This window comes from Ranitomeya variabilis, chromosome 3 (genome assembly GCF_051348905.1).
Source record: "Ranitomeya variabilis isolate aRanVar5 chromosome 3, aRanVar5.hap1, whole genome shotgun sequence".
In the NCBI taxonomy this organism is placed as follows: domain Eukaryota; kingdom Metazoa; phylum Chordata; class Amphibia; order Anura; family Dendrobatidae; genus Ranitomeya; species Ranitomeya variabilis.
The window spans coordinates 74,829,847-74,857,802 of record NC_135234.1 but is presented as its reverse complement, the minus strand read 5'-3'; the positions used below and the strand labels follow the sequence as shown (position 1 = coordinate 74,857,802).

Below are 27,956 nucleotides of genomic sequence, written 5' to 3'. Positions count from 1 at the left end.
ACTGTCTTCAACGATGCCGAAGTCCCCCTGCAGCACCCGGGTAACCAGGGTAAACATCGGGTTACTAAGTGCAGGGCCGCGCTTAGTAACCCGATATTTACCCTGGTTACCATTGTAAAAGTTAAAAAAAAAAAAAAAAAACAGTACATACTCACATTCTGATGTCTGTCACGTCCCCCGCCAGCGTCCACAGGGTTAAAACTGCTTTCGGCAGGAGCGCTGCTAATATGCACGCGCTCCGGCCGAGAGCTTCCCTGCACTGAATGTGTCAGCGCCGGCAGTAACAGCGGTGACGTCACCGCTGTGCTCTGCTTTACGGCCGGCGCTGACACAGTCAGTGCAGGGAAGCTCTCGGCCGGAGCGCGTGCATATTAGCAGCTCTCTTGCCGAAAGCAGTTTTAACCCTGTGGACGCCGGCGGGGGACGTGACAGACATCAGAATGTGAGTATGTACTGTTTTTTTTTTAACTTTTACAATGGTAACCAGGGTAAATATCGGGTTACTAAGCGCGGCCCTGCACTTAGTAACCAGATATTTACCCTGGTTACAAGTGAACACATCGCTGGATCGGCGTCACACACACCGATCGAGCGATGACAGCGGGTGATCAGCGACCAAAAAAAGGTCCTGATCATTCCCCAACGATCTCCAAGCAGGGGCCTGATCGTTGGTCGCTGTCACACATAACGAGATCTTTAGCGGGATCGTTGCTACGTCACCAAAAGCGTGACGTTGCAACGATATCGTTAACGATATCGTTATGTGTGACTCAGCCTTCAGACATAGGAGATCCTTATCATTACAGGACATGTTCTCTATGTTCTGCCCTGACATAGTGGGGTGACAGATCTGCTTTATTACACGTGATTAGGCTGGTTTAACCCGATGCTCTGAGTTTGTAGCTCCGGGTCAGCGAGGGTTTCCAGTAGGGAGGTAACAATACCCATTTTGGTTGTTAACTTATGACTTTATTCTCTCTTGATTTGCTTTTAGGTTTGTGAACTTGATATCATCTTTAATTTTGAGAAAGCATATTTTATTTTGGATGAATTTCTCTTGGGAGGAGAAGTCCAAGAGACGTCCAAGAAAAACGTTCTAAAAGCCATTGAGCAGGCTGACCTGCTGCAGGAGGTAAGGAAAATGGAGTTCTCGGCTGCATGCATATTTATAGGCTTCTTGTACGTGTCCTGCTACTAATCTCTGAATGATGGGGCATCCAAACCCCTGGCCGGTTTCCACACATCTCCTAAACATCTGTATTCTGTATGGTAAGCTTAGCAATGGCATTCTCAAATTGTGGAGAAAATCCGCAATATATTGGTGTAATAAAAAGGATGATTCCAGTAAAGCATTACATTTTTTATTTACCTGTATAGGAAAAACAAAATACTACAACATTTCCTATATCGGCGACCACTGCAAAAATAAGTATACTTTGTGGTATTCATTCTTCTTGCAATTGGTCCCTGTGTGAATGGATGCCAAGGGTTCTGCCCTGACTGTGACCACTGTCGTGGCTGTACCCCATGAAGGGAATCTGACCGCAAACTTAAAGGGAATCTGACATCAGGTTTTTGCTATGTAATCTGAGAGAGCAGGATGATGTAGTGACTGAGACCCTGATTCCAGCTATGTATCACTTGCTGGTCCCAATGCTGTCATTTTAATAAAATCCCTGTATTCTCTGCTACAGATGTAGCAGACCTCAGAATGCTGAGCCCTCTATGATCCCACCCCCACCACTTAGTGACCGCTTCCTGTGTACAATGTACATTAGGTGAAAGCTGCTAATCAGTGTTGGAGGGGGGTTAATTAGGAAGAACAAGACACCTAGTCCTGTAGTAATAATCTCCTGCTGATAAAATGATTGTACTGACTCAGCAACAGAGCCTAATAAGTGACACATCGCTGGAATCACTCTCTCAGCCCCTATAATATGTTACTCTCAGATTACATAGCAAGAACCTGCTGTCGGATTTCCTTTAAAGTAGCTTAAAGCACAGTGTGCGCTTAGCCTTAGACATCCGTCCTGTTGCTGGTACATACACGTTCTGCAGGCCTTGGTTTGGATTCCCTCATTAGTGCTGTGCATGTGTTGCATGCAACTCCATCTTCAGTGTCTGTCTCTGTATTGTGACTATGTAATCAAATCCGACTAAGGCTCTCGTTTCCCTCTTGTCTTGGAGACTCGGCAGGTTCCTTGTTTCCGCTTTGTCTTGTAGTTTGTTGTTATTGCGATGTGTTGTGTCTGGTGTCCACATCTGATACACGTGTGTGCTTCTCTACTCTCTCATTGCTGAATTCCAGAAGCTAGACTCTCTTCTTTGACACTTTTTCAGGTATAGTTTATCAACCCTAACACCTTCTAAAACTACCGATGCAACTTACCTACTAAACCTTACTAACACATAACCCCTCTGATCAAGGATTCATATATCACAAGAACCCTCTCTTTTCTAATGAGCTGAAATGTCCAGACGTATTTTAAGCTGAAATTGCAATATAAAAAATTGACATTTCAGTTTTATGTACTACCGGGAGGTAAAGTAACTACTCTACTTCTTTTAATGGGGTCTGCAGACATAATATAGTGCTGTTGGATTAGTTTGGATTATCTCTGCAGTACTAGCTCTGCCATATGTGTCCATTAGTCATGAGTGTACCTGCTCGGATAATGTCTTATCAGAGCACCTGGGAGTGCTTGTGTATTATGTTCGAGTCCCTGCGGCTGCATGATTTGGGGATTCCCTAACAGCTGCAAATCATGCAGCCGCAGGGACTGGAACATAATACACGAGCACTCTCAGATGCTCGGATAACCCCCGGAGCGTGCTCGGATAAGACGTAATCCGAGCACGTTCGCTCATCACTAGTGTCCATGCTTCTGTCTACTACTGCAGCTTAACAGTATATAGGCCATAGAGGTAAAATCCCAAAAAAACTGCTCAAGAGTTTTTGCAAACTAAAAATGGGTTATCTAGTTTCCAGTATCCATATCAAGAAACCAATTCTCATTTTTAGACTTGTTCGTCCGACAGCTATTTCTCCTGACTCCTCTATACACATGCATGCTCGGTTTGGCGGAGTGTGTATGTGTTCAGTGGACAGGGGAGAAAGCTGCTGCCAAATGCCAATCATTTTTCTCCCATTATCTATCGTGGAAGGACTAGAGGACCCCATACACAAAAATGTTATTGACAGCGTTTCTCTTACGTGGGCACCATTTAATAGTTAGCCATACTGTGAGATACTAGTTTCTGCAATTTTGTTTGTTATATTGACAATAATAGTTATAGCACTATGTACAGTGGTTTCCGTACACATGCTAAATAGACATGGGCTTTGCGCACTCCTTCTTGTTAGAAGGCTCACAGGGTGTCCCGCTGTTGGGATCACCAGTAATCATTCATAATATGCAGGGGAGCCTTGCAGCAAGTGTTCCTTTTCCCTGCAGCACCCCCACAGGAGAACTTCAGCATTGCATTGTGCCCACTGAAATCATTGCTCTGACCATGTGATACACAAATGGTCTGGGTCCTCCAGAGAGAAGAATTTCTTTGTAGTCTTTGGAGTCATCTTTTTATGGAGAAAACAAATGAAGGATTCCCCCTCTTATATCCCAGAAAAGCAGATGGCCCAATAAAATAAGCTAAGTGTCTACTGCACAAATAGTGTGATTATGTATACAGATGGGGCCCAATATACAGACCTTTATGTGAACCTGTCATTAGATTCATGCTGCTCATGGTTCAAAGCCTGACTGTGGGATAACAGCTAGGTATGTTGTACCCTGAAATGCGCCTGGTGTTTCAGAATAAATATACTTTGATAAGTAATTGGGGGACTGTACCGATGTGATCCCCAGTCTGCCTCATCCCACCTACTTTGTAGATGGGGAGAGACCTTACTAGTCTGATGTAATCCCCAGCTGGCCTCTCCCCAACCACTGTGTAAATAGGGAGAGACCTTACTAGTCCAATGCAGTCCCCGGCCAGCCTCTCCCCAACTACAATGTAGATGGGGAGAGACCTTATTAGACTGATGTGATCCCCAGCTGGCCTTTTCCCAGCCACAGTGTAAATAGGGAGAGACCTTATTAGTCCAATGCAATTCCCGGGCGTGCTCACCCCACTCACTTTGTACATATGGAGAGACCTTGCTAGTCCAATGCAATCCCGGGCTGACCTCTTCCCAACCACTGTGTAGATAGGAAGAGACCTTACTAGTCTGATGTGATCCCTGGCCAGCCTCTCCCCAAGCACAGTGTAGATAGTTACTAGTCCGTTGTGATTCCAGGCTGGCCTCTTCCCAACCACTTTTTAGATAAGGAGAGACCTTACTAGTCCAATGTTATCCCTGGCCAGCCTCTTCCCACCCACTTTCTACATGGGGGAGACCTTTCTAGTCCAATGCGATTCCTGGCCAATCTTTCCCCAACCACTGTGTAGATAGGAAAGATTTTTCTAGTCCGTGTGATCCCTGGCCGACTTCTCCCAGCTCACTATGCACATATAGAGAGACCTTACTAGTCCAATGAGATCCCAGGCCGGCTTCTTCCTGCCCACTGTGTACATAGGGAGAGACCTTACTAGTCCGATGCAATCCCGGGCCGGCCTCTTCCTGCCCACTATGTACATAGAGAGAGACCTTACTAGTCCGATGCAATCCCGGGCCGGCCTCTTCCTGCCCACTGTGTACATAGGGAGAGACCTTACTAGTCCGATGCAATCCCGGGCCGGCCTCTTCCTGCCCACTATGTACATAGAGAGAGACCTTAGTAGTCCGATGCAATCCCGGGCCGGCCTCTTCCTGCCCACTGTGTACATAGGGAGAGACCTTACTAGTCCGATGCAATCCCGGGCCGGCCTCTTCCTGCCCACTGTGTACATAGGGAGAGACCTTACTAGTCCGATGCAATCCCGGGCCGGCCTCTTCCTGCCCACTGTGTACATAAGGGGAGACCTTACTAGTCCGATGCAATCCCGGGCCGGCCTCTTCCTGCCCACTATATACATAGAGACAGACCTTACTAGTCCGATGCAATCCCGGGCCGGCCTCTTCCTGCCCACTATGTACATAGAGAGAGACCTTACTAGTCCGATGCAATCCCGGGCGGGCCTCTTCCTGCCCACTATATACATAGAGACAGACCTTAGTAGTCCGATGCAATCCCGGGCCGGCCTCTTCCTGCCCACTATGTACATAGAGAGAGACCTTAGTAGTCCGATGCAATCCCGGGCCGGCCTCTTCCTGCCCACTATATACATAGGGAGAGACCTTACTAGTCCGATGCAATCCCGGGCGGGCCTCTTCCTGCCCACTATGTACATAGGGAGAGACCTTACTAGTCCGATGCAATCCCGGGCCGGCCTCTTCCTGCCCACTATATACATAGGGAGAGACCTTACTAGTCCGATGCAATCCCTGGTCGGCCTCTTCCTGCCCACTATGTACATAGGGAGAGACCTTACTAGTGCGATGCAATCCCGGGCCGGCCTCTTCCTGCCCACTATATACATAGGGAGAGACCTTACTAGTCCGATGCAATTCCGGCCCGGCCTCTTCTTGCCCACTGTGTACATAGAGAGAGACCTTACTAGTCCGATGCAATCCTGGGCTGGCCTCTTCCTGCCCACTGTGTACATAGGGAGAGACCTTACTAGTCCGATGCAATCCTGGGCCGGCCTCTTCCTGCCCACTGTGTACATAGGGAGAGACCTTACTAGTCCAATGCAATCCTGGGCCGGCCTCTTCCTGCCCACTGTGTACATAGAGAGAGACCTTACTAGTCCGATGCAATACCGGGCCGGCCTCTTCTTGCCCACTGTGTACATAGAGAGAGACCTTACTAGTCCGATGCAATCCCGGGCTGGCCTCTTCCTGCCCTCTATGTGCATAGAGAGAGACCTTACTAGTCCGATGCAATCCTGGGCCGGCCTCTTCCTGCCCACTGTATACATAGAGAGAGACCTTACTAGTCCGATGCAATCCCGGGCCGGCCTCTTCCTGCCCACTGTGTACATAGGGAGATACCTTACTAGTCCAATGCAATCCCGGGCCGGCCTCTTCCTGCCCACCGTGTACATAGGGAGATACTTTACTAGTCCGATGCAATCCCGGGCCGGCCTCTTCCTGCACACTGTGTACATAGGGAGATACCTTACTAGTCCGATGCAATCCCGGGCCGGCCTCTTCCTGCCCACTGTGTACATAGGGGGAGACCTTACTAGTCCGATGCAATCCCAGGCCGGCCTCTTCCTGCACACTGTGTACATAGGGAGAGACCTTACTAGTCCGATGCAATCCCGGGCCGGCCTCTTCCTGCCCACTGTGTACATAGGGGGAGACCTTACTAGTCCGATGCAATCCCGGGCCGGCCTCTTCCTGCCCACTATGTACATAGAGAGAGACCTTACTAGTCCGATGCAATCCCGGGCCGGCCTCTTCCTGCACACTGTGTACATAGGGAGAGACCTTACTAGTCCGATGCAATCCCAGGCCGGCCTCTTCCTGCACACTGTGTACATAGGGAGAGACCTTACTAGTCCGATGCAATCCCGGGCCGGCCTCTTCCTGCCCACTGTGTACATAGGGAGAGACCTTACTAGTCCGATGCAATCCCGGGCCGGCCTCTTCCTGCCCACTGTGTACATAGGGAGAGACCTTACTAGTCCGATGCAATCCCGGGCCGGCCTCTTCCTGCCCACTGTGTACATAGGGAGAGACCTTACTAGTCCGATGCAATCCCGGGCCGGCCTCTTCCTGCCCACTGTGTACATAAGGGGAGACCTTACTAGTCCGATGCAATCCCGGGCTGGCCTCTTCCTGCCCTCTATGTGCATAGGGAGAGACCTTACTAGTCCGATGCAATCCCGGGCCGGCCTCTTCCTGCCCACTGTGTACATAGGGAGAGACCTTACTAGTCCGATGCAATCCCGGGCCGGCCTCTTCCTGCCCACTGTGTACATAGGGGGAGACCTTACTAGTCCGATGCAATCCCGGGCCGGCCTCTTCCTGCCCACTATGTACATAGAGAGAGACCTTACTAGTCCGATGCAATCCCGGGTCGGCCTCTTCCTGCCCACTATGTACATAGGGAGAGACCTTACTAGTGCGATGCAATCCCGGGCCGGCCTCTTCCTGCCCACTATGTACATAGGGAGAGACCTTACTAGTCCGATGCAATCCCGGGCCGGCCTCTTCCTGCCCACTATATACAGAGTCCTGTCAATACACTGGAACAAGAAGGCGGCTGCCGGGGACAGCATCAGACTAGTGAGGTCCCTCCTTATTGACCCTGGCCAACTTTTGAAAGTATGTTCACTCTGAAAAGCCGCAGCATAAAAAAATATACATTGCACAGCCAGGAACAAAACTACGGGGGCCATGAACGTAATGACTGTTTCCTTATAATTCCCCAAAGTGCAGATGGGAGATGCACTGATGATGTAGATGATGATGATTTCTTGCATTGGCCATTCACCCGAGAGTTTTCCTTGTATTATGTGACAACATTTGGGTGGATTCCATTCTCGTATTTGTCGTGTAGTTCCTAGCGGTGTTTGCCTTTACTCTGCAGCACTTTTGCTGGCGTCCCTTGGAGACATGCACAGTACACTGCTTTGCTGGCCAGACATCTGAGCGTTGCTTTTAGGTAGGAGCATGTCTCCTCTCTATATCTACAGACTAGTTATGTGTGCGGTGCTGAGGTTTGTGAAGATTTGGATAGATTTCTGTAGCGGGAGGTAAAGCTCCTGCTGAAATAATCGATAAAATGAGAGGAGAGACCTTAGTATTATGTGACCACATCCGGCATTGTGTCTGTTGCAGTGTACCAGTCTTTAACCATCCCGTGCTTTGTATTACATGTGGTATAACGATCCTTTGCTGTGATTTTTTTGCTTTTGCTGAATATTAGTCCACATTGCCGTATGCTTTGTTCTGCCGCGTTACATATTTATAGATACTTAGTTTGACAAGTTTGAGGTATTGCAGTTGGGTGGTAATTTATGTTTAATGCCCCAAAGGAAAATGGAGAAGAGAGGGACCTGAGACCCCCGCAGTCACATGTTCCTGGCTGGGTGGAAATTAGTTACCTCTCTGTCTTTCTTTTCATCATCCAGCAAATACCAGCAGCGTTTTCCAATGTAGTTAGTAAATTCTGAACATTGTATTTGCCAACTGTATTGGACGGGATTTAGCTTTTAATTTAGTTTTGTTACCCCATAGGCTTGCTCTATGTGACAATAAGAAAGTGAACCCTCTGCCGCTCCCGCGCCAACTCTCGTCTTTGCTGACTTGACTGCCGCGGTGGTATCATGACTATAACATGTGACCACTGCAGCTAGTCACATAGCAGAAAAGCATGCTCCGTGATTGGCTGCGATGGTCACGTACTGCAGGCGAAGACCTGGGGTGGCAGGGGTTAATAGGGTTCATTTTTTTTTTACATAGGGCAAGCCTTTGGTGTTAAAATAACCTTACCCTGGTTCTATGAAGGGGTATTTCTTTTAAAGGCGTTTGATGCCTGTCTTAGGGTATGTTTCCACGGTACGTAAACGCTGCTTGTTTGACGCTGCAGCGTCAAACAAGCAGCGTCCAGATGTTCCAGCATAGTGGAGGGGATTTTATGAAATCCCGTCTCCACTATGCGTGGAAACCCGCACGCGGCGGCCCTGCGACTCCGGACATGCTGCGCGTCTTTTCAGAACGCAGCATGTCCGTACACCTTGCGGGGACGCAGCGTCCCCGCAAGGCATATCACAGGGCCCTATGGCGAGGGGTGCGATGATCCCGGATGTGTACTGTACACATCCGGCATCATCGCGTCCCAGAAAGGGGGCGGGGCTTAGCGCCGAGCGGCTTCGCCGCTGCGGCGAACCCGCCGGCAAGCCGTACCGTGGAGCCATACCCTTAGGGTATGTTTCCACGGTACGTAAACGCTGCTTGTTTGACGCTGCAGCGTCAAACAAGCAGCGTCCAGATGTTCCAGCATAGTGGAGGGGATTTTATGAAATCCCGTCTCCACTATGCGTGGAAACCCGCACGCGGCGGCCCTGCGACTCCGGACATGCTGCGCGTCTTTTCAGATCGCAGCATGTCCGTACACCTTGCGGGGACGCAGCGTCCCCGCAAGGCATATCACAGGGCCCTATGGCGAGGGGTGCGATGATCCCGGATGTGTACTGTACACATCCGGCACCATCGCGTCCCATTAAGGGGGCGGGGCTTAGCGCCGAGCGGCTTCGCCGCTGCGGCGATCCCGCCGGCGAAACGGACCGTGGAGACGTACCCTAATGGTCCCATTTTGGTTAATCACCCTTCAAGGGATTATTTGATGCCTCTCACTTCCACACCCAGTAGTGATAGGTTCTGCTAGTGTTACTCCAGCGACCACTTGACGGATCAAGCGCAAGATCCTCAGATATCCTGCATTCATCCTATTCCAATTGGACAGGTGCACGATACCTTGCAGGCAGCCATTCACACAACCCAACAGCACCGCTTACTTCCTGATGCGAAATTTAGGGGCATCAGGTAACCCCTTTAAGTTGCTCTTTTTACATTTAACACATCAAAGGCAAGGTTCACATCTGCGTTTGGAGCCTCTGCTGCAGATTCCATCATTTGTGCTGAAAAAAATAGGGCAGAACGCAGTCACTACACTGTGTAACAAAATACATAGGTTCCTGCCCACCGTTGATATTGACCCCAATCTGTTCGGGGCTCCGACACTGACTCTGCCTGGATAACCAAGTAATAAGGAAGGAGATCCATCTCTACAGATTCTTCTTTATTCAAGCAAAATCCATACAAAGGACATTGGACGATATAAAGGCAAATAGATTTGCACTGAAAGTTGATGCTGACTATTTCAGAAGAATCTGTTGGTAGAGCTGGATCTCCTTCCTTACTACTTGACTACACTGTGCACAATTATTGGGCAGTTTGTATTTTTGATTAATTCTTTTACTTAACGACTACAGTGGTCAGTCAATACAAAAGGTCAATAAACCCGCAAATTTAAAAAAAAAAAATCCAATATATTTTGGCCTAGTGTTGACGTTTCCACTTCTGTGTTGCTCAGTGGTGGTCGGGTCTCGGCCTCCCTCACCTCGGCCATGACTCTGAGCACTGAACACCTTCTCTCCAGGGATGTTGTAGTTCTGGAATATGACAGCACTGGAGGATAAAGGCCTCCTGGTCGCTTCATGTAGATTCTTCTCATATCTTTGGCAGTTTGCATCTTTTTGTCTCAACACACTTTTTGCAACCCTGCTGACTATTTGCAAATATACTTTATGGTTCTGTGATCACGCCCCAATATCTTAGCAATTTCAAGAGTGCTGCATCCCTCTGTAAGACTTGTTAAAGGGAATCTGTCACCCCATTTTTCGCCTATAAGCTGCGGCCTCCGGCATCAGGGGCTTATCTACAGCATTCTGTAATGCTGTAGATAAGCCCCCCGATGTAACCTGAAAGATAAGAAAAACAAGTTAGATTATACTCACCTGGGGGGGCGGTCCGATCCGATGGGCGTCGCGGTCCGGGTCCAGTGCTTCCTATCTTCATATGATGGATGTCCTCTTCTTTGCTTACTGTCCGGCGCAGGCGTACTTTATCTGTCCTGTTGAGGGCAGAGCAATGTAGGCACTAGGCCTCTCTGACCTTTCCCGCCACCTGCGCACTGCAGTACTTTGCTCTGCCCTCAACAGGGCAGACAAAGTACGCCTGCACAGGAGCCGCAACAGGAAACAAGGAAGAGGACGTCATCATATGAAGATGGGAGGCGCCGGACCCGCACCGCAACGCCCATTGGACCAGACCGCCCCTGGGTGAGTGTAATATAACTTGTTTTTCTTATCTTTCAGGATACATCAGGGGCTTATCTACATCATTACAGAATGCTGTAGATAAGCCCCTGATGGCGGTGGCCGCAGCTTATAGGCGAAAAATGGGGTGACAGATTCCCTTTAACATTGTTTAATTTTATTAGTCAGTTAAATGTGAAATGGCCAAAATCCTGACTTATGTAATAATTGTGCACATAGCAGTTTTGTGCTGCCCTAACCATGGGCAGCATGAATCAGAGTCGGGAAGTGAGATTTCCTGATATGCTATGCATGTACACACATGGGAGAGACCTGTCAATCACCATGAGTGGGATGGGGAGGAGCCAGGTTGGGGGGCCGCATTGGACTAGTCAGTTCGATTCCAGTAGTCCCCTGCTGGCTTTTCAAACTATATTTTTAATAAAACGTCATTGCAAGATGTGTAGTCAGGCTCCGATTCATGCTGCCCTGTAATTGACATTCAGATTGCACTTGTAAGTTTCCGTATTCACTGTCGATCTCCGTAGATAAGTGTATATACATAGGTGATCATCTCCCCATTGTCATGAGTGCAGATATTTCTCCTTCTGGATCTCGGTGAGGGTCCCAGCCCCCATGACATTTCAGTGTTCAGCTCTCTTTGTACAAATGAAGACTAAAATTGATTATAAACCTATGATTTATCATTTGTGTGGAAGAACACTAGTATTCATCCCTACCAATAAGCTCTTAGTGTCTGCTCAATAACGTGTGGTGGGTGCATTATTCTCGATGAATCAGACTAGCAATGTGTGGTATTTTAATTGGTTGCCAAGATTAGCCACGCTCTGTTGTTTCACCCCCCTCAAATGTAATATTTTTGCTTTCGCAAAGCCCAAAGTAATTAACTTAGTCTCAGCTTAAGAAGAATTGTGAGCAAGTCAGAAAGCCAATATTAGACTCTGTGATATTGTGCAAATCCAACTGTTTGGTTATTGCAAACACCTCACTGGTGGAGGAAAAATACTTTGTGGCTTAAAGGAGATGAGGGTAGAAAACCAAGGCAGCTTTCTTCCAAAAAGGCCACTCTTGTCTCCTATTGTAGTCATTATTGAAGTGAATTAGTTGCAATATCAGACCCAACCAAAGAATGGGAGAGGCACTGTTTTTGAAAGAAAATGGAAGAAAATTACCTGTAGAGTCATAATATTTGGGGTATTAAGACTGATAATACAGTTGTGTGAAATAGTGTTTGCCCCCTTTCTGATTTCCTATTCTTTTGCATGTTTGTCACTCTTAAATGTTTCAGATCACCAAACAAATTTAAATATTAGACAAAGATAACACAAGTAAACACAAAATGCAGTTTTTAAATGAAGGTCTTTATAATTAAGGGAAAAAGAAATTCAAACCTACAGGGTTCTGTGTAAAAAAGTGATTGCCCCCTAAACCTAATAACTGGTTGTGCCACCCTTAGACGCAACAACTGCAATCAAGCATTTGCGATAACTGGCAATGAGTATTTTACAACGCTCTGGAGGAATCATCTCAGAATTGTTGTAACTCAGTCACATTGTAGGGTTTCCGTGCATGAGCCGCCTTTTTAAGGTCATGCCACAGCATCTCAATCGGATTAAAGTCAGGATTTTGTCAAGGCCACTCCAAAGTATTAATTTTGTTTTTCTAAAGCCATTCAGAGGTGTACTTGCTGGTGTGTTTTGGATCATTGTCCTTCTGCATAACTCAAGTGCTCTTCAGCTTGAGGTCACAAACAGATGGCCGACATTCTCCTTCAGGATTTTTTGGTAGCAGAATTCATGGTTCCATTTACCACAGCAAGTTTTCCAAGTCCTGAAGCAGCAAAACAGCCCCAGACCATCACACTACCACCACTATATTTTACTGTTGGTATGATGTTTTGTTCTGATCTGCTATGTTATTTGTATGTCAGATTGTATGGAACACACAACCTCCAAAAAGTTCAACTTTTGTCTTGTCAGTCCAAAGAGTATTTTCCCAAAAGTGTTGGGGATCATCAAGATGTTTTCTGGCAATACTGAGGCTAACCTTTATGTCCTTGTTGCTCAGCAGTGGTTTTTGTCTAGGAACTCTGCCATGAAGGCCATTTTTGCCAAGTCTACTTCTTATGGTGGAGTTATGAACACTGACCATAACTGAGGCAAATGAGGCTTACAGTTCTTTGTATGTTGTGGGTTTTTTGTGGTCTCTTGAATGAGTTGACACTGCGCTCTTGGGGTAATTTTGTTTGGCCAGCCACTCCGGGGAAGGTTCACCACTGCTCCATGTTTTCGCCATTTATGGATAATGGCTTTCACTGTGGTTCGCTGGAGTCCCAAAGCTTTAAAGGGAACCTGTCACCCCTAAAATCAAAGATGAGCTAAGCCTACCATCATTAGGGGCTTATCTATAGCATTCTGTAATGCTGTAGATAAGCCCCCGATGTATCCTGAAAGATGAGAATGAGAGGTTAGATTATACTCACCTGGGGGGCGGTCCGGTCCGGTCCGATGTGCGTCACGGTCCGGTCCTGGGCCTCCTATCTTCATAGGATGACGTCCTCTTCTTGTCTTCAAGCTCCGGCGCAGGCGTACTTTGTCATTTGGGGGTGACAGGTTCCCTTTAAAAATGTATAACTTTTTCCTGGCTGACAGATTTCAATTAATTTGTTTCTCATTTGTTCCAGAATTTATTTGTGGCATGATGTCTAGCTTTTGAGGTCCTTTGGTCTACTTCACTTTGTCAGGCAGGTCCTAATTAAGTGATTTCTTGATTGAGAACAGGTGTGGCCGTAATCAGGCTTGGGTTTGGATAGGTGTTGTGAAATTGGATTTTGGGCTCCCCCGGTGGCCACTGGTGGAATTGAACTGGTGTGCATCATCCCCTCTGTTCACCTGTTTCCATCAGGATGTGGGAGTCGCTATTTAACCTTGCTCCTCTGTCACTTCCATGCCGGTCAACATTGTAATCAGAAGCCTTTCTGTGCATGTTCCTGCTGCTAGACAACTCCCAGCTAAGTTGGACTTTAGTCCTCGTTTGTTTTTGCATTTTGTTCCAGTTCACAGCTGTAGTTTCGTTTCTGTGTCTGGAAAGCTCTTGTGATCTGAAATTGCCACTCTGATGTTATGAGTTAATACTAGAGTCTTAAAGTAATTTCAGGATGGTATTTTGATAGGGTTTTCAGCTGACCATGAAAGTGCCCTTTCTGTCTTCCTGCTATCTAGTAAGCGGACCTCAATTTTGCTAAACCTATTTTCATACTACGTTTGTCATTTCATCTAAAATCACCGCCAATATATGTGGGGGCCTCTGTCTGCCTATCGGGGAAATTTCTCTAGAGGTGAGCCAGGACTATATTTTCCTCTGCCAGGATTAGTTAGTCCTCCGGCCGGCGCTGGGCGTCTAGGGATAAAAAACGTAGGCAACGCTACCCGGCTACTGTTAGTTGTGCGGCAGGTTTAGTTCATGGTCAGTTTAGTTTCCATCCTTCCAAGAGCTAGTACTTATGTTTGCTGGGCTATGTTCTCTTGCCATTGAGAACCATAACAGTAGCCGGGTAGCGTTGCCTACGTTTTTTATCCCTAGACGCCCAGCGCCGGCCGGAGGACTAACTAATCCTGGCAGAGGAAAATATAGTCCTGGCTCACCTCTAGAGAAATTTCCCCGATAGGCAGACAGAGGCCCCCACATATATTGGCGGTGATTTTAGATGAAATGACAAACGTAGTATGAAAATAGGTTTAGCAAAATTGAGGTCCACTTACTAGATAGCAGGAAGACAGAAAGGGCACTTTCATGGTCAGCTGAAAACCCTATCAAAATACCATCCTGAAATTACTTTAAGACTCTAGTATTAACTCATAACATCAGAGTGGCAATTTCAGATCACAAGAGCTTTCCAGACACAGAAACGAAACTACAGCTGTGAACTGGAACAAAATGCAAAAACAAACGAGGACTAAAGTCCAACTTAGCTGGGAGTTGTCTAGCAGCAGGAACATGCACAGAAAGGCTTCTGATTACAATGTTGACCGGCATGGAAGTGACAGAGGAGCAAGGTTAAATAGCGACTCCCACATCCTGATGGAAACAGGTGAACAGAGGGGATGATGCACACCAGTTCAATTCCACCAGTGGCCACCGGGGGAGCCCAAAATCCAATTTCACAACAGATAGGGTTTTTTTACTCAGCTTCCCAAAGATGTGATAAACCACAGTTAATTTATGTTTTAAGGGTGGCAATCACTTTTTCACACAGGGCCCTGTAGGTTTGGATTTATGTTTCCATTAATAATAAAGACCTTCATTGAAAAAACTGCATTTTGTGGTTACTTGTGTTATCTTTGTCTAATATTTAAATTTGTTTGTTGATCTGAAACATTTAAGTGTGACAAACATTCAAAAGGCTACTAAATCAGGAAGGGGGCAAACACTTTTTCACACAACTGTATATGTAATATTTGGATGATGACTGTTTCATCTGAAAGCCTGTGTACTTTAAAATAAGTATAGGGTGTATTCAGATGTCCATACAAATCGGCCCCAAATCGGGCTGCAATGCATGGACTAGCCGTGAGTTTCCCAACCCGAGCCTGGCAGCTTTATGGAAATATATGAAGCGTCCACTCTCGGGTCAGGAGAACTCCGGCCAGTCTGTTCATTGCGGTCTGATCTCAGGCCGATTTGCCCGGACGTCTGAATGCCCCATACTTGCACTGAGGTCTGATTATTGTTTTATTTTTCTCACTATCATCTGCTGCTGGATTGTGAATATGATTTGCGTTACTGGGGTTATCATGGTGGCATCAATAAATTTACTCCGCACAGACTTCCGGTCACATTAAAGGAGTAAGCGCTGCACCAGATAAATAGTGACCCGATGGCTGGAAAGATATGTTAAGAAATTAATCCGCACTGAATAGTTAGATTATTGTAAAGCAATATGCTGTTAATTGGGGGGAGGAGGTGCCGTCTCTACAGGCCCGGCACGGCCAACAGATACATGTGGACGGATGCTGCCGACTTGGAAATATTGGTAATGCAGCGTTCATGGAATGATTTAATTGTTTTTGCTCTCAAACGTTATTTTTTAATGTGCGGTTTTGTATTTATAGAGCCAGAATGAAGACTGGGGAGGTTACTCAGATGATATGTTGTGACACTGCCTGTAGGTGTCTGGTAACTACACACTGTGCACGTGTAACCCTGGGTGTGTGCAGGGCCTGATGATGCATGACGGCTTACCTACCTCATGTGTGCTCAGGGCATTACTGACCAGCATGGCGCTGTGTATGGAGTGGGATCTGATAACATCAGTGATTCCTGTCCACACATTGATCTGTACCCAGGGATAGGCACATTATATAAAAAAAATAATAATACAAAATAAATAAAAAAAAAAAAAAAATATATATATATATATATATATATATATATATATATATATATATATATATATATATATATATATATATATATATACGGTATACATATTTTTATGTATTAATTTTACTGACTTCTATAACTCCACTCTATTAATTCCACAGCGCTTTATAGACATCAACATCACTGTCCCCATTGGGGCTCACAATCTAATTTCCCTATCAGTATGTTTTTGGCATGTGGGAGGAAACCGGAGAACCCGGAGGAAACCCACAGAAACACGGGGAGAACATACAAACTCCTTGCAGATATTGTCCATATATATATATGTAATGTAATTATGTAAAAATGTTTCCCCCGTTCCCAACTTCCACTGTACATCATGTATGACGCATGTCTAGTGCGGGTGTATGGCACAGAGTAAGGAGCTGATCCCGCACCATACACGGCAGATGCTAGCTGCATTACACAGTCGGCAACTTTATGAAATAGCAGCGATTGGAGCACCGATCGCTGCTGTTAAACCCTTAAATGCCAATGGGAATGTCTGATAGTAGCATTTAAAGGGAACCTGTCACCTCCCCCCAGGCGTTTGAAATTAAAAGAGCCACCTTGTGCAGCAGTAATGCTGCATTCTGACAAGGTGGCTCTTTTAGTTCTGGGTGCTGTAACTGCAGAAATAATCCGTTTTGTAATTTGTCCTAAATACCTTTCTTCAGTCCTGGAGGCAGGCCTTTCCCCCCCTGCTGCAGACGCCACACAGCCGTCACTTAAATCCTCTTGGCGCCGGGCGCCGCCTCCTCAGCGCTGTTTTGAAATGAGCCGGCGCCTGCGCTCTTTTCTCCTGCCTCCTGCGCGGCCGTCCTGCATGTGAATCCCAGCCCCGCAGTGTCTTCTGATTTATTCACACTGCGGGGCTGGGATTCACAGGCAGGGCGGCCGCACAGGCGCAGTCAGCTAGACTGCATATGAGGACAGACGGGCAGCGCTCACTGCGCCTGCCCAAGGCAGGAGAGAAGAGCGCAGGCGCCGGCTCATTTCAAAACAGCGCTGAGGAGGCGGCGCCCGGTGCCAAGAAAACTTGAGTGACGGCTGTGTGGCGTCTGCAGCAGGGGGGAAACGCCGGCCTCCAGGACTGAAGACAAGGTATTTCTGACAAATTACAAAACGGATTATTTCAGCAGTTACAGCACCCAGAACTAAAAGAGCCACCTTGTCAGAATGCAGCATTACTGCTGCACAAGGTGGCTCTTTTAGTTTCAAACGCCTGGGGGGGGGGGGTGACTGGTTCCCTTTAAGGCATGTGGTCCAGGGGCTTGACATTTCAGGGTCACCCATTAGCCTCCCTGCGATGCAAGGCAGCCGAGGACCTGCTGAAGGCCCCATGATGGTCTTCCTGTGAAGTCCAGCCATAGGAGGCCATTGTTTTAGCTTTATACTGTAATCCATCTGCAATGCAGTAAGTAGCACAAGCTGTACAGCAAAAAAAAATATCGAAATACCTATAGTGCAATTCTACTGTTTTTTGGTAGCGACACCTGTGCAAAAAATCAATAAAGTGCTCAAAGCGTTGTTAATTCATCAAAATGTGATCAATAAAAACATAAATTCACAATGTAGAAAAACAAACGCTCACTCAACTCAATCGACAGAAAAATATGGAAAAACATTAGTTCTAAGAAACCAATTCATTTTTTTATTTATTTTTTCACTGCTAAAATAAAAACAAAACTATGTTTGTATCGTTCCAATCATACTGACCTAGAGATTCAGGTCATTTTTACTACACATTGAACACCGTAAAAACAAAACCCAAAGACCAATTGCGAAATTTTTAAAGTTTTTTGCAATTTCACCCCACTTGGAATTTCCCCCCCCCCCCCCGTTTTACTGGACATTGTATTATAGATAAATATTGACATTTAATCTACAACTCTTCCTGCAAAAAAAACAAGCCCTGATGCTGCTGTGTTGATGGGAAAAATAAAAAAGTTCTGACTTTTGGAAGAAGTGGGGCAAAAAATTAAAGCAGAAAGCTTTATGTATAATGATAAAATCCAAAATTTAGCATCACATACATTTATAAATTTAGATAAATCGTAAATTTAGATTTACACAAGGAGCGCTTTACGTATGACAAGGTCCTGAGCTTTGATCAATGAGGGTTGCACCGATGTTTTGGTAGATACCGGTTAGGAGATCATATCCCATATCAATGTGTGTGCTGGATCATCTTTTCTCCTTTAATATGTGTTCTGGTATTGCAGAAAATCCTATAATTTTACATTTAGTATCTCTAGTATTTGCTTTGCTGAAAAATGCTGGTAAAATCAAAATTCTGTGCCTATTTGCTTTTACTTTACCTTCAAGTGATTGGAATTCATTGAAGTGATGCTCCTTTTTAAATGGGTTGTCCAGGGCTATTTTATTTTTTTACTACGGGCCTAAAACTAACAGGCAGGTAGTTGCTTTTTCTAACAGAGGCAGCTAACTGCCTGTTTCACCTGGCGCCAGATCAGAGCGGGCTCTGATTTCTCCTACTGGCTATTCATAAGCTCCATATCAACAGAGAAGCTCTTGCACTTCTGGGCTGCTCTGTTGACAGGGAGAGACTGCTGACGTCCTGCTGATTGACAGCCGGCTCACTGCTGTTAAGTTGTCAATCAGCATAACAGTGGCAGCCACGCTCCATCAACAAAGCAGACGAGAAGCCACTGCTCTGTCTACATGATGTCAGTAGAAGCCACTAAATTGCTGGCAGGAGCAGTCTGTGACCGCTTTGTCCTGGAAGAGTCAGTGCCAGGCAACACAGACAGGTACTTGGCAACTCCCTGCCTGTTATAAAGCTTGTCGGAAACACATTAAATAGTCCTGAATAACCCCTTTAAAATCAGTTAAAAGGGTATTCAAGCCTAGACAAGTTATCACGCATCCACTGGTGACCCCCACCGACTTGTGTCTTCTTCATGCCGTTTCTCCATTGAGTAGGTGATATCTTCTTTAGGCTTTAGTGCATTTTTACTGCCTGGAAAGGGCACCAAATGATCAGGAATGTTATAATTGTCCTTGTAAGAGCTTCCTATATTATTTCTATAGGACAAATCAATTGTACGCTGTCTCCATAAACATTAGAATATTGTTGCATGAGAGCTCTAACACATGTAACAGAAAAAAACAGAACATCTAATGATTATCTCTGATTATGCCATAAGCCAGCAACATATTGATCATTATCTCAAATAGGATTGCGGCAGCTCGTTTGTACAGCAGTTGCCATTTGGTCAGATCATACTGATAAGGCAAGATACAGAAGCCGCTGTTCTGCATATGTAGTTGGCAACCAAGGACAGAAAGTAAAAATGGACTTGTTTCTGTCCACCGTGGAAAAAAAGGGTTTTATTTTTTTTTTCTTCATTCTGCTCTGTAGAAGGATTTGTTATGTTTCAAATTGGTTTAGTAAAATCACTTTTTTACTAAATAAAATCCTCAGTCCTCCTAACTTGACTACTTATTCACCAGGAAATAAGAATGTCCTTAGACATCAATAGCTTACAACCCAAAACAGTTGAGTGACAGCAACAACTATTTTAGATGTAACTCCTTCTAACTGGCTCCTGTGATTGTCAGCTTGGCCTGCTGTATTAGGTAGAGGGTAGAGAAGAAACAACAAGGCTCTTGAGCAGGGCTGTGGAGTCGGTAAGCCAAACCTCCAACTCCTCAATTTCCATGAATCCGGCTCCACCAAAATGGGCTCCGACTCCACGACTTCGACTCCACAGCCCTGCTCTTGAAGGCTATGGACTCCTTTAGCTTGTTTTTTGTGCATTTGGTTTTGATTACACATTTTTAACCATTTTTCTTCTGCAGCTTGTAAGGACATACACTGCAGCCTCCTGGTTACCGCTTAATCTCAGTTCCAATAGTTGGGCTCCCTATCCACCCTGTTTCCAGTCACCCTTTACTCCGATAAAGCCTAAAGCCACATTCATACATTTGTGTGTCACGGACTGGCCACAGGTCACCTCACCCGAGCTTAACGGTGTCAAATATGCCTTTGGGTTAAGAGAACCATGTCAAAAGGTAACACGCGGGTGTGTGACTGCTGAGTAAATCTGACAAATTGACATCTGAATTGATGAAGACTTCTACAGTTCGAAACGTTGTATCCATGGTGGAATAAAGCATCTTTAATTTCATCACCTGGACTGGGCGCTGTTTTTAATTTTCTTGATTGCTGTTGCGTTTCCAAGTGAGTTCCGTGGATCGAAAGCGTGCGTCCATACTTAGTGAGTGCTGTCAGCTTTTCTTCATATGTTTTTGCTGAGTAAATCTGATCAATCAAGACATGAACTTAGATGAGTGTTCACAAGAACAGAGGCTTCTCTATAAGAATGTCTGTCAGTATTGAGATTGAACCGAATTGAGCAGCTTGTAATGTCCTATTTTACATGTAATCTGAAGAACCAAAATTACTAAAGGAGCCCTGTCAACAAAGTTGTGGGTATTATTGGACACAATATAATAGTGGCTGCAGAGCTTATTTTTTTTGTTCTAGTTTTCATCTCTCCATTTCAGAGATATTAGCAATCAAATTATTTGGTACCTAAAGAGAGCTTTTTTTCCCTAGTCCAACTGGATGCTATACCAATTTTCACTTGGGGTGTGTATGTCTTCTCCCTCTAAGATGCTGCCCACTCAAAAGCAGGCAGCAACAGGCAGATGAAAGAAGAACATGCCCCTGCCTTAGCGTAGAGTAGGTTTCTCAGTATGTGAGATGTATAACGACAGGCAGCCCTGATCTCCTCTTTTAACCTCCTGCTTGATTAGAAGGCACAGATGACTAACACCTTTCGGATAAGGTCTCTGTGGAGGGAGGTGCAGCACAGCTGAGCTCGGCCGAGTCACAAAATTGCAAACCCTTCTATCTGTTCTCTGCCGTTCATAGCATGGTTAGCACTGCTGTGCTGCCAACCCCAATCCCCCCCCACACACACACACACACACACACTGTGTGTCAGGAAATGTGTAAGTAATCACTCTTGTGCCTGTTGGGCTAAACTTTTACTCCCTCTGCAGTGAGAGCGGAGCAGGGTTTCATTACAGCACACACAGGCGTCGTTAGGAATAGACATACATAAGTGTGACTACTGAAACACCAAGAATAATGGGGAGCTGATAGGAGGGTTTGTAATGTGTCACAGCTATACTTAGCTGCACTGCGCCTTCCCTCACACTGACTCCTGCAGGAGGTTAGACCAGGAGATCAGGGTTGTATCATCACATCTCGTACACTGAGAAATTTGCTCCAAGCTATGGTGGGTGTTTTTTCTTTTCTGTTGGGTGCTGCTTGCTTATAATTGGTCAGCATCATTTAGGTTACTTTCACACTTGCGTCATTTGCTGTCCATCGCAATGCGTCGTTTTGGGAAAAAAACGCGTCCTGCAAATGTGCCCGCGTTTTTTCCCATAGACTTGTATTGCCGACGGATCGCCATACGTCGCGTCCGTCGTGCACTGGATGCGTCGTGTTTTGGTGGACTGTCGGCACGAAAAAACGTTCAAGGGAACGTTTTTTCATACGTCGGGTCCGCCATTTCCTACCACGCATGCGCAGCCGGAACTCCGCCCCCTCTTCCCCGGGACTTTACAATGAGCAGCGGATGCTTGGAAAAACTGCATCTGCTGCCCACGTCGTACCAAATTTTCACAACGTGCGTCGGTATGTCGCGCCGACGCTTAGCAACGGACCCGTACCGACGCAAGTGTGAAAGTAGCCTAAGGGAGAACTAGTACACACTCGTAGTGAAAACTATATTATAACAACCACTTGGAAATAAAAAACAGTAACTCATAAGATGCCTAAATACTTTACCATAACAGAAAAGCAAAATAAAAAATGATTTCATTTGGGAAGCCAATACATCCTGTGTCTAGTTCAACATGAAACGTTTGGTGAAAGGTCTTCTTCAAATCCCCACCAGGATCCTACAGGGCTCTTAAATATTTTTGTTCAGTCACCCTGTTCAAATGTAATTGTAATTATTTTGCGATATAACAAAGGTAAGAGCTTCTTATAGAGCATTGTGTGGCAAATCCCAAGTATATTACAAAGTAACCTTGGAAAAACCTCTGAAGATGGATTGGTGTTGCTCCTTGGCAGACTCCATAGCGAGAGCATTGTCTGTGAGCCTGCGCCTTTCTATTTAAATTAATGATGCCTCTTGTGTTACATTAGGCGGCGGGTACGCTGGCTATTATCACAGACTCGGATCATTTTCCAGAAGCTGCAGCTTTAGAAAAAACTATCATTATTATGGAAATGGACGGAGCAGCACTATCTTGAATCCACGAGTGGGAAGCAGATGTACACAATATCTTCTACACACAAATGATGGGATCTTTGTGATTTATTCTGTTTTGCTCTACGTTGCCGGCTGCTCGAGTTATTTTTCGGGATAGATTGCCAGTGCTGGGGAATTCAGAGTAAATATTATATATCAAGACGTTTTGAGAATCCTAATGAAGGGATACGATTATGCGCCCCTTCCCTTAATATTCTGCTCATAATCTCCCCAGAGAAAAGTGTAATTGCTATTGAATACTATGAGTGCATGCCTCTAAGAAGCACACTTGGGTAGTTGAATGTCACATTTTTTTTTTTGTAGTATTAGGCAAGTATGTCATTGTTCTTTTTATGTCTCTGAATACTGTATTTGATATCATGATTCTTTATAAAAGGACCTGGCTGTCCACACATGGGGCCCTCCTGACATGTAGAACAATTTAACATGGACTTTGTGCGTTGGGGAATGGGCAGAATTTTGGGGTGTAGTCGATGTGTTTGTTTTCCATGTGTTGTGTATTACATCATATCCATATATCCGAGCCGTTTCACGCCAGCCGTTGGTGGGGAAGGTAGTATTTATTAGTCCGCTGAGTCCTCAGGGGACAACCTCTTGTCTTCACATTGAACCAGCCGAGATACAGGTAAGTGGGAAGCGATGATTTAAAAAAAAAAAAAAACACCAATTACCAAACCAAGTAAAGGCGCTCGTTGCACCCTTGGTGCGGCCAGTTTCTCTGATCATGTCCCCAGTCTTTGTGTATGATCCTGCAGCATGTGACTGCTGCAGCCAATCCGTGGCCTCAGAGGCCACTTACTGTACTACTGGCAGCGAGGCTTTGTAAGCTGTGATGCCAGGAGTTTCACAGGGGAATTGGGGACTTTTTGTTTTGCTGTTTCATAACATTTGCTGCCGTTGTGACTTTCTTTCCCACGGTTAGGTGACATTCCTAATCGAGCTGAGTTCTTTTAACCCAAGCAAAAGTGTTAAATAAGAAATTCGGCTTTGGTATTTCCAAACAATATGCAGTTGTAATAGTAGAGCAGCCGCCATGCTTGTAGTGTTTCATTTATCATAGCATGGGTATAGCATTTTGCTATTAGGCATAAAGTATATACCATTCAATATATTGGATCCTTAGGCCGGGGATATACGTAACATACAGCTATAACTTGTTTGGGAAAGGGAGTGTTTCTGAAATCCTAGGGGTGCGGCCATACATTGCGGCCCCCATTATCTGTGGGCGGAGTGTCCGCCATGTGCCGCACCCCGATACTTCTTATTACACAAACGTATTAACATCAATCAAGGAAATTAGTTTAACCCTTTCTCCTCAATCATCGAGCGCTGCTGGCTCATTCAGTAGCCAATAGTGATTAATAGCATCCCATTGATTCTCTTCCTGCTCCGTCTTTAGTGTTTCTCACCCAATGGTTGATGTTGCATTTGAACCTGCCTTTCTTTTGTAGCCCCGGCATGAGTACTTTAATGTGCCAGTGTATTAATTGGCCGCGCACTTCATGCATGCAGAGCATCAGACGGCTTTCATTGGGATTCAACTTGCCCTTGAAGTAGTGAAAACATCCATCTTGCGGAGAATATTTTTTTATATATCGTTTCATCTGTTATTGACTGAATCTCTGTATTTCTTGTTATGTGACCTTGTGTGACCAGTTACTTGACGTTATAAACTTTATGACTCGTGTTGATTAAAAAAGGAAAAAAATATGTTAATTTATATATTCGTTTAGAGCACTCAGTTATTGTTGTCTTTACTTTTGTCTTGCAATATTTTTGTTTGAAAGCCCATGGTTGTCCTAAATAAAAACAAAACACAAACTTACCTACCCGACATCACTGCAGCTTCTTATAGGGAATCTGTCACCAGGTCTTGGCTACCCCATGAGTGCAGCATAAAGTAGAGTCAGAGACCCCGATTTCAGAGATGTGTCACTTACTGGGCTGCTTGCTGCAGTTTTGGTAAAATCATTGTTGTATCTGCTGATCTAGCAGTTCTCTGAATGCTGCGCTTTGTATGACCCAACCCACACCACTGATTGGCAGCTTTCTGTGTACACTGTGCATAGGCAGAAAGCTGCCAATCAGTGGTGGCGGTGGGGTTATACAGAGCTCATGAGTATGGAGGAATGCATGGCAGCAGGATTACTAGTCCTATAGTGATAATCTCCTGCTGTTAAAACAGGGATTTTCTAAAAACGACACCAAGCAGCCCAGTAAGTGACACATCACTGGAATCAGGGTCTGTGCCTTGATATTATGCTGCTCTCAGATTAGTTAGCAAAATCCTGCTTGCAGATTCCAGTTAATGCTAATAGTGCCCCTCTCACCAGTTTCTTGTTTTCATCTCCTGCTGTAGGGAAAGTCAGGTGACTGCTACAGCCAATCAGAAACCGCTTTAAGAAGCAGTAGCTTGGTCTTTTTTAATACAGCTAATTCACAGAAAAGAGTAAAGCTTATACACCAACCAGGGCTGTGGAGTCTGTTAGCCAATCCCCGACTCCTCAATTTCCCTGACTCTGACTCCCTCATACATGGCTCATGTAAAATGGTAACATCGGGCTTTTCATCACCATTATGATACAGTAAGTACTTGCTTCAATCCTGTTTTCCTCTTCACACCAGCAGTTTTGAGATGAGTGCAGGGCCGCAGACATTCCTTCCCAGTGCCTTTTTCCTCTGACCTGTGGAGGAGAAGCCTCACTACTGAGCATGTGCATAAAGTGCAGCACAGATTCATCTTATCTATGACTCCACAGCACTGGTCACTACTGAGCATGTGCCTAAGGGTACCGTTACACTAAACGATTTACCAACGATCACGACCAGCGATACGACCTGGCCGTGATCGTTGGTAAGTCGTTGTGTGGTCGCTGGGGAGCTGTCACACAGACAGCTCTCCAGCGACCAACGATGCCGAAGTCCCCGGGTAACCAGGGTAAACATTGGGTTACTAAGCGCATGGCCGCGCTTAGTAACCCGATGTTTACCCTGGTTACCATCGTAAATGTAAAAAAAACCAAACAGTACATACTCACATTCCGGTGTCACGTCCCCCGGCGTCAGCTTCCCGCACTGACTGTGAGCACCGGCCGTAAGGCACAGCACAGCGGTGACGTCACTGCTGTGCTCTGCTTTCACTTTACGGCCGGCGCTCACAGTCAGTGCGGGAAGCTGACGCCGGGGGACGTGACACCGGAATGTGAGTATGTAGTGTTTGGTTTTTTTTACGTTTACGATGGTAACCAGGGTAAACATCGGGTTACTAAGCGCGGCCCTGCGCTTAGTAACCCGATGTTTACCCTGGTTACAAGCGAACACATCGCTGGATCGGTGTCACACACACCGATCCAGCGATGAAAGCGGGAGATCCAGCGACGAAATAAAGTTCCAAACGATCTGCTACGACGTACGATTCTCAGCAGGGTCCCTGATCGCTGCTGCGTGTCAGACACTGCTATATCGTATGGATATCGCTGGAACGTCACGGATCGTGCCGTCATAGCGACCAAAGTGCCACTGTGAGACGGTACCCTAAAGTGCAGCACAGATTAATCTAATCTAAAAGCCCAGATCCTTAGATCAAGAACAGAACAGACATTTATAGGACATTTCAGAACTTTCCCAAATTCTTATGAAAAAACTTACAGCCCATCCTGCATTGTACTACTGTACCCAGTGTATTATATTTTTTCTGAGTTGCTCCATTTTATACCGACTTCACCAAAGTGGACACTGACTCCACAGCACTGACACAAGCGAGCAAGTGTAGAGCTACTAAGATACCTGTTTTATAAGGAAGTGACATTTTTCTGACCTGTATCAATAGAATGACATCATGAGTACATCTGATATAATGGATATTTCAGCTTCATTCATTTAATAATAGAGTATTCACATACTGTATGCCTGTTCAGTTTCATGAGCCATTTCTCCTATGTCCACATTAAACCCTGTGATCTCATTCTTGGTCATGATTATATACGTAGGGGTAAGACCCCTGGGGTGACTGGCCACACACAGGTGAAACTCTGCCCCCTCTGTGTCCAAAGTTCACATGACTTTTGTTTCCAAATCATACTGCCGATGACCACCCCTGTGGGGTCTCACCCTAACGATCAGATGATACCAATTATTCGGGTTCATTAAAGCGACGCACTGACATTGCTGTTGTGGGGTCATTATTGACCAAATTGGTTTTCTCAATAAATAATAGATGATTTATACAGTGTGTCCACTACCGCCTTCAGAAAAGGGGGTCTCTTGATCTTTGTAGGATAGCAGAAATATCTTAAGGCACAAATGAGTTTATCCAGCCGCACCAGCGCAGCATTGTAAGCAGAAGCCACAACGTTGGTGTGATCAGAGCCCTTGGGCACTTTCTCATGGCAGTGTATTGATCATTATTTTGAGTCAAGGTACCTTCACATGAAGCGACGCTGCAGCGATAGCGACAACGATGCTGATCGCTGCAGCGTCGCTGTTTGATCGCTGGAGAGCTGTCACACAGACCGCTCTCCAGCGACCAACGATGCCGAGGTCCCCGGGTAACCAGGGTAAACATCGGGTTGCTAAGCGCAGGGCCGCGCTAAGTAACCCGATGTTTACCCTGGTTACCAGCGTAAAATGTAAAAAAAACAAACAGTACATACTTACATGCGTCCCCCGGCGTCCGCTTCCTGCACTGATTGAGCGCCGGCAGTAGCAGGGCACAGTGGTGACGTCACCGCTGTGCTGTGCTTTCACTTTCACTTTGCGGCGCTCAGTCAGTGTGGGAAGCGGACGCCGGGGGACGCATGTAAGTATGTACTGTTTGTTTTTTTTACATTTTACGCTGGTAACCAGGGTAAACATCGGGTTACTAAGCGCGGCCCTGCGCTTAGTAACCCGATGTTTACCCTGGTTACCAGTGTAAAATATCGCTGGTATCGTTGCTTTTGCTGTCAAACACAACGATACACGGCGATCGGACGACCAAATAAAGGTACCGTCACACTAGGCGATATCGCCAGCGATCCGTGACGTTGCAGCGTCCTGCATAGCGATATCGCTATGTTTGGCACGCAGCAGCGATCTGGATCCTGCTGGGATATCGCTGGTTGCAGGGAGAGTGGACGAACTTTCTTTCGTCGCAACTCTCCCGCTGACACCGCTGGATCGCCGTGTGTGACGCCGATCCAGCGATGTCTTCACTGGTATCCATGGTAAACATCGGGTTACTAAGCGCAGGGCCGCGCTTAGTAACCCGATATTTACCATGGATACCATGGTAAAAGTAAAAAAAAAAACACTACATACTCACCGTCTGTTGTCCGTCATGTCCCCTGGAGCTTGCCGTACTGACTGTCTCAGCGCCGTCCGGCCGTAAAGCAGAGCCCAGCG

General features: G+C 45.9%; 1 protein-coding gene across 13 annotated transcripts in view; it reads left to right on the top strand.

The window, feature by feature from the left end:
• Window positions 1–27,956, top strand: part of AP1S2 (adaptor related protein complex 1 subunit sigma 2) — a 90,237-nt gene that overhangs the window by 37,074 nt on the left and 25,207 nt on the right. For 4 of the 13 annotated variants that reach the window (XM_077294191.1, XM_077294192.1, XM_077294189.1 and 1 more), the window contains exons 4-5: window positions 995–1,132; window positions 20,080–24,019. In XM_077294191.1, the coding sequence (XP_077150306.1) occupies window positions 995–1,132; window positions 20,080–20,322 (381 nt within the window). In that variant the 3' untranslated portion in view covers window positions 20,323–24,019. The other 9 variants (XM_077294198.1, XM_077294199.1, XM_077294193.1 and 6 more) reach the window with 4 other exon arrangements.